This window comes from Pseudopodoces humilis, chromosome 1 (genome assembly GCF_049639895.1).
Source record: "Pseudopodoces humilis isolate 2021_Gansu_Grassland_sample_001 chromosome 1, ASM4963989v1, whole genome shotgun sequence".
Taxonomy (NCBI): Eukaryota; Metazoa; Chordata; class Aves; order Passeriformes; family Paridae; genus Pseudopodoces; species Pseudopodoces humilis.
The window spans coordinates 2,078,782-2,091,342 of NC_142200.1; the positions used below are offsets into that span (position 1 = coordinate 2,078,782).

The following is a 12,561-nucleotide window of genomic DNA, read 5'->3' on the forward strand; positions in this document are numbered from 1 at the left end:
CTTTGGGATTTTTGGTAGTTATCTATGTTACTTGGTTTGTGTCATGCTTTTCAGCACATCTGCTTTGAATGTCTCCTGTCATTCCGGCAGCTGGGAATTAAAAATACACCCAGCTGACTGGAGCCTGTTGAATTAATGTGTGTTGAGGGGGAAAAATGTAGAGGAAGACCTGTCCTTGCTGTAAAATGGACAGACTTTCACTCCTTCATTTATTGTGTGGACACAGAAAGAGGTGGAGGTGAGGATCAATCTTTCCTACCCCATCTGTGCCATTGCAAGGATTATCATGAGAAGCAACTGCTGTTATTCATTGAGCCAAAGTTGCTCAAAACTGTTCTACTTTTGCATTTTGTTTCATTATTTTGCCCAGTTGGTCCCAGTTGGATGAAAGTTATGGACCACTGGCCTTTCCCCTGGGATGTGTAGGAGACATTGTGTGTTTTGAGGCTACAGGAAAACATCACTCCCATGTCCTGCTTCACAAGATCTCCTGGTAGAGAGACATCTGCATTTCCATGGCAATTTTCCTGCCTTTCCAACATCCAGCTCTGTCAGATCCAGAGTCCTGCCATGCTGCAAGCTCACCTCCAGAAAATTACATTTATGGTACCATCACTTCATCATTTGCCATCCTGAGTGTCCCAGACTTCAGCAGATCCCTCTCAGACCCACAAATCCCAACCATTCCTGCTCCTTTGCCTGCTTGGGTGCTCCATGAACCAGTGGTGCCTTTGCATTTATCCATCCACCTTGAGCAACCTCCCCAGCTCTGCATCCAGCAGCATCCTGTCCCTCAGTGCCAGGCAGCTGGGGGATTTTGGTAGTTAAACACTCCAAGTTTGGGTCCCAAAATCTTTCTGGGAGGCCAGAAGTGGGACAGGGGAAGCCTGCAGAGACACAGGGGTCTCCTCCATCAGCAGCTCATGGCTTGGAGAGCTCACTGTGCCACCAACCTCACCTTCAGACCTGGCTGGGGTTTTGCAATCTCCATATTCAGGAGAGCTACTGTGTCACTGGACAAATGAATGGCATCTTTGAACCAAATCCCACCTCTCCTGCCTCTTTCCTCTTTATTATTTCTGGCTTTTGCTCTTTCACAGCAGAAATAGCTGTGCTTAGAGGTAAATCTCCTCAATTATTGTCCCTCACATTGCATGAATCCCTGGCTTTTAAACCCATAATACAGTTTATTTTCTAAGTGCTGGTGACTCCCTTGGGCTTGGTGTCATTCTGAACCAAGCAATTCATCTCAGTCCCATCTGGGACATGACGTCCAGCCTAAACCTTGCACAAATTTAACAAATTTTCAAACCAAGCGAGACCCAGTTCTGAGACACTCCTCAGGCATGAGACAAATTCATTCTCAACTCGACAGAAACACAGTAGTGCCCATCATCAAAACTATGAGTGAGAAGGATTTCTGCACTCCTGTGGGTCAAATGGCAGCAAATGCAAATTACTGAGGGAAGTGTATTGCAATTACTCATCCCAGAAGAGGATTCTGACTCTGGTTTTTGATATAATGGCAAGATGCCTACCGTGCTCATTGGGTTTGAAAGCTGCCTAGTCCAGCTCAGTGCTGTTTTATAATTCAACCTGACAGAGATTACAGAATCATGGAATGGTTTGGGCTGGAAGGAACCTTAAAGATATCTTGTTCCAACCCCCTGCCATGTGCAGGGACACTGTCCTGGCTTTCTCCGAACACCATCCAACCTGTCCTTGGACACTTCCAGGGATGGGGCGTCCACTGCTCCTCTGGACAACCTCTGACAGGGTCTCACTGGCCTCACAGGGAAGATTTTCTTCCCAATATCCAATTTAAACCTGCCATCCTTCAGCTTAAATCCATTGCCCCTTGTCCTGTCCCTCCATGCCCTTGTCCAAAGTCCCTCTCCAGTTCTCTTGGAGAATCTTTAGGCACTGGAAGAGGCTCTAAGTTGTCCCCAGAGCCTTTGCTTCTCCAGGCTGAACAGCCCAAAGTCTTTCAGCCTGTGTTCATAGCAGAGCAGCTCCAGCCAAATTTGTCTTCATCCCCAGAGGAGAAGGGGCCAAGCCCTGCCCTGCCTCATCACTGGTGCCTGCAGGGAGTTATCTCCTCAGGATTGATTTCTATTAGTCCTGTGATGCCCCAGAGTAGCTTGGGGATTAGCAGGAGTGTCCCAAAGGATTTCCCAGGGCTCATACCCCACTTGAAGTGGGAAGATGGCCCTTGCTGCTCCCACAGATGCAGCTGCAGCAGATGGAGAGGGTCCAGCTGGTGCTGCAGAATGAGACACGCTGGGTGTTAATCCATGGGGATGTAGCACTGCAATCCAGGATCATTCCAGCTCCTGGCTGCAGCCCCATCAGTGCCTGCAGCTGCTCCATGACTCCCCTCAGCACTAATGGAGCAGCACACCCCTCTGCCAGGAGCCCTCTCTGTTTTGGGGTCTGTCAGTCTGACATCTCCCCATGTGCCTCCCTGCACATCCTGCTGCTGGCAGAGTCCTCCTGGAAGCAGCCTGGGCTGAGCCAGGAGGGCCCATGCCAGGGACCTGCTGGGCTGGATCTGGCTCCTGTGCTGCTGCTGGCAGAGGCACATGGGCAGCCAGCAGCACCCTGGCTGAGAGTACAGCCCTGCCACAGCCTGGGGGCCAGCAGGACCTGGACAACAGAAGAAAATGCTGCTCTTCAGCTGGGCAAGGCCGTCCCCTCATCCACAGTCCTTATGGCTGGCATCAGCTCATTTCTGTATTTCATATTTTTCCAGGTCTTGAGCAGACGTGAAATGTCTTATTCCCTACAATCTGTGTCCATGGGGAAGTTGTGGGCTTTGCTTCGGCATCCTCAGCTAAAAATTCCCTCTAACCCCTTGCTGGGCTGTACCCTCTGTCTCTACATCTCCATCCTGATTTCCTCGAGCAGCCTGGGACAGCCACAGGGGTGAGGGAAGCTTGCAGCAGGACAATGCACATCTCCCAGCCCATGCTGCCCTCAGGGATGCCACAGCCCAAGCCAGCCATGCTACAGCGGTGGCCACAATGGCAGGGGGGTGACAGAGACGTCACTGAGCCCAGATCCAGCACCCAGCTGCACGGCAGGAAGAAATGCCAAACTATAAACCTGATGGCAGAGTTATGGGCTGGAACGGGAGCTCCAGGGAAGCACCTGGGACCAGGCAGAGTAGGAACAACAGGGGCCTGCCTTGGAGTGCCTTCCTTTCCTCTGCCTTTGGACAGAGAGATTAAGCTCAGCTTTTCCACGTTGTAGCACTGCAGAAGTCCTCCCTCTCCTGCAGGTTTTACCAGACTCCAGGGATCCATCCTGCAGGCAGTGGAGCTGCTCTCACTGGAGGGAGCAGAGTCCGTGCAGGGTAGAGAGGAAATTGTCCCCTTTCTGGTTGAAAACCAGAACCCAAACAAGTCACCCCCAGATACGCCACAGCACACGGATTCCTGATGCTGCACAGAGGCAAAGTCCTCCTGGGCTGGGTGGAGCACAGGTAACCTACACTAGAATATGACACTCTCTCACTTCTAATCAAACCATCTCTTTGAAGCCTTTCTAGAGCACGAAATGCTGGCAAGGTCACTGGGCACTGATTTTAACCTGTGGCCAGGTTCAGCAGGCTGTGCTCTGCCTGAGACCCCTGATGTGTTGAGATCCTGCCACGACACACAGGCATGAAGGGAGAGCACAGAACCTTTCCAGACTGAATCACAGAATCACAGGATGGTTTGGGTTGGAAGGAACCTTAAAGATCATCTACTTCCAACCCCCCTGCCCTGGGCAGGGACACTTTCCACTAGGTCAGGTTGCCCAAACCCCCATCCAACCTGGCCTTGAACACTTCCAGGGATGGGGCAGATCAGACCTGGCATGGATCTAGGTCTAATTCATCCCCATCTTCCCAGATCAAGCTGTCTGATATTGCTACACATTATCCCCCTTCTGTGGCAGAAGGGTGGAAGGTCCTGCTGCAGAACCTACTGGAGGCAAGTCCTTGCACAGCACTAAAGACCCACGGAGAGAGGAAACCAATCCTGCCCTGTCCCCACCGAGCCCTGCTCACCCTCTCTCACAGCCAATGGGAAGGCATGACATGGACATCAGCAAAGGGGCTGCACTGCAGCAAGGTCAGCTTTGGCTTCATGAACCACGTGTGGTTGGGTAACTCAGACAAAGCAGTGACTCAGAGGTAGGCAAGGTGATGGGAAAACATTCTGTGGGATGGATGGTCTTGTCAGGGCTTTGTGTCTGTCCCTTTTTGCCGCCTCTGGCTGATGGTGACGACACAAAACCCCGTGGGGTGATGGAATGGGAACAAACGGGGCGACGACCATTTGTCCAGCGCGTGACAACAACGGGGGGAGTGTCCCCCACACTGACCTGGGGGGAAGGAGATGGTTAGGGGGTCATTGAAACAGTGCAGAGAGCCCAGCCCAGCTGGGCAGTGCAGTGACCAGAGCAGTGTCCCAGCTCCAGAGGCCGCTGTGGGAGGTCAGAGCTTACCTATTTGAGGTGCAGGGTACCCGTAGTGCTGCAGGTCGTCAGGGTCCTCTCGCTTTCTGTTATCTGTGGACCTCAGCGATTGGCTTCTGGAATTATAGCGTCCATTGGCTATGGCAAGGTAATGGGTCATGTAAATACACCTTGGTTCACTCTGCAAGATCTTTCACTACAAAGGTAACACGCATTAACAACAGCGACCTGCGACGTTCCCCTGACGTGGCCACCTGCTTTCCAACCCCAGCACCCCTGGCCACCAGTCTTCCCTGAGGTTTCGGCACCAAGCAGCCTGAAAGACTCGGGCTGGCTGGTGGTTCAACCCCTTCTTTTTGAGTGAGATTTGGGACCACGCAGAGTATGATCCCTTATCTCTGGTCTTTAAATAATCTCAGTGGTTTTCTAGGGTGTCTGCGCTCCGTGCTGCACTTGTGCTGGCACTGAATCCCACCATCCTTAGCGGTGTTTTGAGATTTATGGTGGTAACTGGCAGGGTGCTTTTGGTGAGAAATTCTGCCTTGCAACCAGCACCTGCCTAGAAATGTCCTGTAGAGGAGCCAGGAAATGCTGAGTGGAGCAGGCAGGTGAGGGCAGGTGGAAAGGAAAGGGATATCTCAATAAGATGTCTCCTTCACAGGCTTTACCCTGCCACCAGCAACAAAGAGACGTGAAAGTCTGGCATCAGCAGAGTACCAACACAGCCATAACTGGGAACTTTTCCTTCTCGGTGAGAGACAAGCTCCTGACCCTTGCGTCCTACTGAGACTCTCCCAGGGGAGCCCACAGTGTGAAGTTCAGAAGGTAAATAATGCATCCACAGTAAATCAAAGGCATTTAACTGTTCCTTCTGAGTCCATGCTCCACCAGCTTTCCATTTTTATTCTGTGTGGATCAGCCCTGAATTGGCTGGAGGGGAAGCTAAATTTCTGTTGTCTGTATTAGTGGACATGCTGTAACCCTGACACATCCCCTCCCTAGCAAAGAGAGAAAAAACCCAGCAACAACAACCAAATCCCATCCACCAGGATCGCCTGCTGCAAATCAGGAGAGCTCAGCTGACTCCACTGGAGTCACATGGAATAGCTGAGAGCAGAGCTGAGCCCCAGTAATCTGTGATCTGGCAGCCAATTTGTTTCCAAACAGCAAGTACCAGACAGAAGATCTTTTCCCCCAAGGAGGTAAAACAGTCAGACATCTTTTCAAGAAGTATGAACTGCCAAGGGTTGAAATGGTGACAAATTTGATCCCGGAACCCTGAGAAAATTAATAAAGGTTAATGAAGCTTCAGTGTGGTGGCAGGAGTCTTTATTGCCATCCAAAAAGGGAAAGCAGAGGAGGCAGAGGAATGATTCAGAGAGTCCCTGCCAGAGCCAGGCTTTATATTCAGCAGTTTGGATCATGGGAGAGTTTGTGAAATTGTATTATTTACCATCACTGCTGCCTGAAAGCAGAACTTGAGGAGTCTAGGAATTGTCACGTGGACTCCTCCAAACCTTCCCAGCATCAGCTGGCTGCTGTCTGGATGGGATGGGGCAGTCACCCACCTGCCATCCTCAACCAGACATCAGGACCACAGACATCCTGGTATCTGCAAACACATAGTTCTTGTCTGGCTCTTTCCTGGAATAGAAAGGTCCCAAACCCTACACTTTTTATTGCTAAAAAATCAAAAATCATGGGACTTTTCCTGTGGGAGATTCAGGTGAAAAAAAAGACAAACTCTAAGTAGTTTTCCAACTATTTTTTTCCAACTACTAATTTTTTTGAGTTTAGTAGGAGACAATTTAAATTATTCCCATATCTGGGACTTCTCACATCCTCACTCATTCCTGGCCATACCCACACACTTTCATCTGCTCTGATTTAAGACCTCTCCATGAAATCCCACAAAACACAAAAACAAAATCTCCACCTGCAGCACATCCCATGGGCTTCCCACAGACTTATTTAGGCTGGGAGGAGAAAGTGGGGCTGGGCATCAAGGAGTAGACACGGAGCTTGGATGGCTTTGTCAAGTGCCCAGAGCAAGGAAGGTGACAGGGAAAACCTGGGATTGAATATCCCAGAAGCAGTCAGTGTTCAGATGGACAGAGAGACAGGAGGCAGCACAGAGGGAAGGAAAGATAAAAGAGCAAAATAGAAGTTTTAATTGCAAGTCTAGCACCCTGAACCTCCTCTCACCAATTATTTGGGCCTGCTGTCACTGACATCTAATGACTTACCGCAGTCTTGAAGGATTGAATGATTTCCTTTGACCCTTGACAGGTATGACAAGTCTGCACAGTTATTTCTCATGCTAATTAAAGCCAATCAAGTCTAGAGGCTTAATGAGTGACCCTTCCAGCTTCCCCCAAGCTTTCCCCCTGCCAGGGTTGCTCCACTGCCGCAGGAAGCCTTCCCTTTGGAAAAGGATGTGCAGAGAAGCCAGTCTGTCTCCGTTTAACACAGAGCACAGCTGAGATTTAACCTGGACAGTTTCCTTGGGGAGATGCACAAATCAATCCTGGTTCCAAGCAAAGCAGGGAGACACCAGGTCTCTTAGGAACACGGGGCAGTTGTGCAAGTGCTGCTTTGCTGTGGGTACCTGAACTTTATGGGGTGGAGGTCAAAAAGTAAAGGCAGTGGGGACCTGGTTGGATTTCATCAGCCTTTTTCCCACAGCAGGGTCGGTGGAAAGGAGTAATTCCAGGATTAAGGGAAGACCTAGACTCAATTTACATCCCAGCCGGATAAATGTAGTGAGAATGGCATGAAAAAACCCAAGCACCTTTCAGATGCCGACAGGAGGAATAGAGGGATAATGCTCTTGGAACCAAACAGGGATGTTTCAATTGCAGGCAGAGGCAAGTACACGAGATTTTGAAAAGACACAGCTCAAGTGTGGATGTGGAGGATGATCAGTGCTGGCAGGAGTGGGAATAGGAAGCAGGTGACCAACACTTCTAATGAGAACATGCAATGTGTCAGACAGCACCCTGCAACAGGGAAAAATAAAATAAGGGAAGAGACTTTGAAGTGCTGTGGGCCAAGGTTTTAGCATCCAAACATGTCTCACCACAGCTACACACTCTGTGCTCATCCCCCAAACAGGAGAGGCAAAGAAATTAGCAGGATCATGAAAATTATTCGGGCAAGGTGGGATGGTGGGAATGAAGGGATGAACCAGAGCAAAAAGTGGAAAGGGATTATTAAAAAAGTACCCAAAACATTCAAATGAATCTCAGTGCAGTAAAACTGAAGGGAAATGTGGTGGCCATGGAGTTTTTGGGGTATCTATCAGCCGCTAAAGAGTAAAACTGAAAAGCACAGAACTACTAACACCCCCTAAACCTCAGTGGATGGAGAAGAGGGACATTTTGGAGGCCACTGGATATACTGCAGTTACACCAGCTAAGGAAATGACCCAAAGCATTTCAATTTGAACATCCAAAACTTGTGAAAACACCACTGGGGGCAATCTGTGACTCTCAGAGGTGAAGTGCCTGAACCACCAGTAAAAAAGGGGGCAGGGCAAAGTCTCTGCAGCAGCAGCAGGTACCTGTAGGAGCTCCTCCAGCTTGCAGTGAGCTCAAGCCTGGCCTGCAGGGAACGAAGATGCTCCCACACATGCCCAGCATATTTCAGCTCCGTGGCTGCAGCAAAAAATAAAGATTTAATGAGAATCAGGAGCGGCAGAGACTGAGGCTCAGCCTTGGGAATGTCATGTGGAACATGAATTCCTTCACACCACTAACAGCTGAAGGGTGACATCCCTAACCTGCTGGAAGCTGAAAATCCAGCCTGGAACAACAGGAATGTGCCATGGTCACCCTCCTGCACCTGTAGGGTGTGGTCACCCCTTTCCCAGCCGTGGGGAGCTGTGTCTTCCCAACCTGCATATTCAGGAATGTCAGGGATGGCTCTGTGCAGCCTCTGCCAGATGGGATGGCAGGATTTCAGCCTGCTCCTCTGCTGGTTCTCCCTCCCCAGCAATAAACCCAGGCTGCCACATCTCTGATTGCTCTTACATGTCTCCAGCACTGCTGAATTCCGATGCTGGGGTCAGGGCTGTGAGATTCCCCCTCTGGTTTGGATCTTGTCCACCCAGGCTCCTTGTGAGGACCCTCTCCCTGCCAGGTTGTGGGCAAACCTGGCCTCAAGAACTGTGCAGCCAAAAAGAGCCACTGGAGCACATCCCTTTCCATCCACAGTGGGTGGACCTGGGAAGTTCCTCTGCAACCTCCCACCACACTTGGGTTGACATTTTTCCCCCCTCCCCATAAAACAGCAGCTCCTGCCCAAATCCAGCAAAGGGAGGAAATCTCTGTCTGTGCTGGAGAGGGCAATATCACCAAGTCCTTTAGCAAGGAAAAATCAGAATTACAGCAAAAACTTTGTGTTTTCCTTCAGATTACCTCTCTCCAGCTGCCACAAATAAAGGCTCTGACTAAGCCAAGCTGCTGCTACCAGATAAAATTTTCTTCCCAGTTTGGGATGAGGCTTCAGTACAGTTTTTCCTCAGCATTTCACAGCTTTTGGTTTTGCCCGTGGGAAACTTACCTGGCTCACTTCCTGTTAGGCTTGGGTGTATATCTCTGGGGAAATTTAGCCAGAAGATCATCAAGCAAGAGACTCTACTACATGAAAGAGCACAGATGGTGGCCCAAATGAGTGGGAAAGCAAAAAGACCATATAAAAATGGTACCTGTGGAGTCATTCAACCACCCCTGAGCACTGATTTCAATCTCTGTGGCCTCCAGTGTGTTCAGACTCAGCACTGGGGCTCAGGTGTCTGCACCCACGTTTTGGTGACCAGGCTGGTACAAGTCACAGCTCTTGGAAAAAATGAGAGGTTTTTCCTACCATTCCCACTCCTGCATGCTGAGAGCTGCTGAAGGATCACCCAGGGGCAGCTCTGGAAGAGGAAAATGGCAGGACCTGGGCAAGGTCCACCTCAGGGAGAAGCTGTGTGACAAGACAACTCTGGAACATTTGCCACGGCCTTGCAAAATGAAAAAAAAAAACAAAAAACAATGAAACCCTCATAGATTCTTCCATAAAAGTTCCTCTCAGCAGCTCCAGGGAGCTGAGCATCAGCACTCTGAGAAGTTACCCCAGAGGCTGGAGATCCAATTAAACACCTGAAACACTCCTGCTTCTGAGTTTTAAAACCCATCAGCTTCTGAGCCGCTTCGGCAGAAGTGAGAAGGAGAAGTTAAAGACAAGAGATGGGTTTTGAAGGTGGTGGGAATGTCTGTGTTTTTCTAACCTGACTTGCTTGGCCAGCATTTCCTAAGTGGACAAGTTTCAATTTACCTCCACAGCAAAGAGGAAAAGATCAGAGCACTCATCCCCGTTTTGTTCTGGTGTTTTATCAGGATTACAGATGGTCCTTTATTCAAAGAAAATGTTTTTTCCTGCTTTTTTTTTTTCCTACTAGAAAATTAAGATCTCAGCTATTCCACAATACTTGGAGAGGTGGTCAAGTATTATTACAATCTGCTTAAAAGCTGAACAATTCAAGACAAAATTGTTTTCCTGGCCAGCTCCTCTTTGTTTTGTTTTTTTTCCCCCATTTTCCCTCATTTTTTTCTTTTAATTAAAAAAAGAAATCATTAGAACATATTTAACTGCAGCTTATAATGAACACTTAGAATAATAACAGTTCCAGGGAAAGAACGAACATTCTACTCATCCCGAACAAATCTATGAGCAAAAGTCAATATGAAAATAACAGTGACACATTTAAAACAGGATTTTTATTCTAGTTTTAAATCCTCTTAGGTTTTGGTGCAGATCAAAGTAAAGAGAAGGAAAAGATATGTGCAAGAAAATTAGAAACCATTCTTGGGTCAAAAGTGCATCTCCTTGGGCAAAGGCAACAGGGGACAGATTCACTGAGAAGCAAGTTCAGAGCCAAGTGAACAGTTTTGATATGAAGAGACACAGATTTATCTTGAAGTAGGACACAGACCTCAAGACATGCACAGAGAAGTCTCCTGGAAAGATTTATTGCTCACACACCCCCTCAAATCCTTTCCAACACATACACATCAAAATGGGGCTCAGCAGTTTGTCTGCAAAGAGGGTCTTGGGACAATTAATCAGAATTAATTTATTTATTTCAATGGAATAAATCAGTTTGTGCTGCCTGTCTCTGTGCGTGTATTCTCCTTCCAAACTAGGACTTTCCACTTAGCTTAAAATTCCTTCTTCCCAAATAATCTGAGCTGAACTAATCTCATTGCTATTTGGAGGAGGAATTGACTGGGAATGCAATGGAAGAAGGACAGCAAGACAAGTGAAATGATTTATTGAATCATAGCCCCTTCAGGTTTTTTGCACTTAGGATTGGCTTTGCTGAGTGTTGTGTTCTGCGAAAAAGCGAAGTAAAGAATGAGTAAAAACCAATTAATTCTTCATTGCTGCACTCCACGCCATGGAAATCCAACCCAGTCCCCACAGTTCTCCATCCCTCCTTGCCCCACAACCTCAGGGGATCTATCATGAAGAAGAACCAAGATCTGTCATGAAAAAGAACCAAAGTTTTGCCCCTAGGGAAGATCAAGGGAAGATGTTACACCCCCTACTCAGTGCTGATGAGGCTGGCCCTGGAAAACAGGGTCTTCCCCCTGGAAAACAGGGTCTTCCCCCTCTCACCACTTCAAGAGGGCTGCCAGAAGAATCAAACAGGTCATGGACAGCTTGGAAGATGGTTAGGGATGAGGAAGGATGTCTTGCAAAGAGAATCTGCTGAACTGGGTTCCCCCCTAGTTCACCCAGCATAGGAGGGACACATTGAGGAGCTTTTTTGCCTGTTATCCCATGTGTTGCCATGTTCAAAGAGTGACAGCCCTGCAGATCCCCCTGTCCCACTCCCAGTGCCATCCCTTCTTCTTTTTTCACACATTGTTCACCAAGACTGGTGTGGCCCTTCCTCCAACCCCACTCAGGCACACCCCAATCCCACAGCTGGACTTTTTTCAGGACCAGCTTCCAGGTCTTTGCACTCCTATTCTCCCTACAAGCCACAGCTGAGTCATGAATACAAAGTCACCACCAAGCATGGGACACACGGATTAAATATCCCTGGTGTGGGCAAACTTCAGAGGGAATTTAGCAATTGTGAGTCAAGGAGACGGAATTCAAGATACCAGGTTTCCTTTGAAAAAAAAAAAAAAAGTCTAAGCCTAATTGCAACATATTTTAAATTTATGGAAATGTTAAAAAATGCATGAAATTATTTTAGCCCTTATTAGAGTAATATATTTATGTCCCTTTATTTGAACTTCCCCCTTATCAGGAGATACTTCGCAGCCTTTGAAGATGGTTGAACTTTCCTTAGTTATTTGACTAGTCAGAGGAGTTATTCAAACATTCTCTACTCTGAATTTGAAATAAAAAGAAGGGAATAATTATAACCAGTGATTTGCTTGCATTTGTTGAGCCGAGCTGTGTCTGCAGTTGGCTTTTCCTCTATCCCACTCTCAACACAGCTTAAAGCAATAGAAGAACTGGGGATGAAAGTGCTGGAGTTCAACCCATCAGTCTCTGACTGGTGTGGGCACGCTGTGCCCTGTTCTCTGGAGAAGAGGACCTGGAAAGAGGATGCATTACAGGGGGAGAGTGGAGCACACACCGAAGCCTTTGCATCACTCAATCCATAACAGCCAGATCTTTCTCTACATCTTGTCACCGGGGGCTTCCATTTGTAAAAGAAAGGGGCAGGGTCACTGCTCTTGAACTAAACCAAGAAGAAGCAAGATTAACATCTCTCTTAGCTTTAATTATTTAGGAGAACTGAAAAAAATAAAAAGCCCTTCAGGACACGGCAGATTTACCACCAACCTATGAAAACCTGATGCAAGCCTGCTTATGGATTCCTATGAATTCTTTGGGCTGAAGGTCTGGAGGGTGGTGGAGGACCGTGCCAGCACGTGCATGCGAGACAGGCAGGGACGGGCAGCGCCATGCACAGCCGGCTCCACACTTCCCCCTGGGCTCACTGCTCCAGCTCAGCTTCCCTGAGCCTCTGGAGCACCCTCCATCCTTGATGGGGATGAGGCCAACCTCCTCCTCCCGGGAAGGGCGCCC

At 48.4% G+C, this 12,561-nt stretch overlaps 1 protein-coding gene across 11 annotated transcripts in view; it reads right to left on the reverse strand.

The window, feature by feature from the left end:
* Positions 1–12,561, reverse strand: part of ADGRB1 (adhesion G protein-coupled receptor B1) — a 278,660-nt gene that overhangs the window by 145,808 nt on the left and 120,291 nt on the right. For all 11 annotated transcript variants that reach the window (XM_088055285.1, XM_088055296.1, XM_088055291.1 and 8 more), the window contains one exon: positions 4,495–4,602. In XM_088055285.1, coding sequence (XP_087911411.1) covers positions 4,495–4,602 — 108 coding nt within the window. The remainder of the gene's footprint in view (positions 1–4,494; positions 4,603–12,561) is intronic.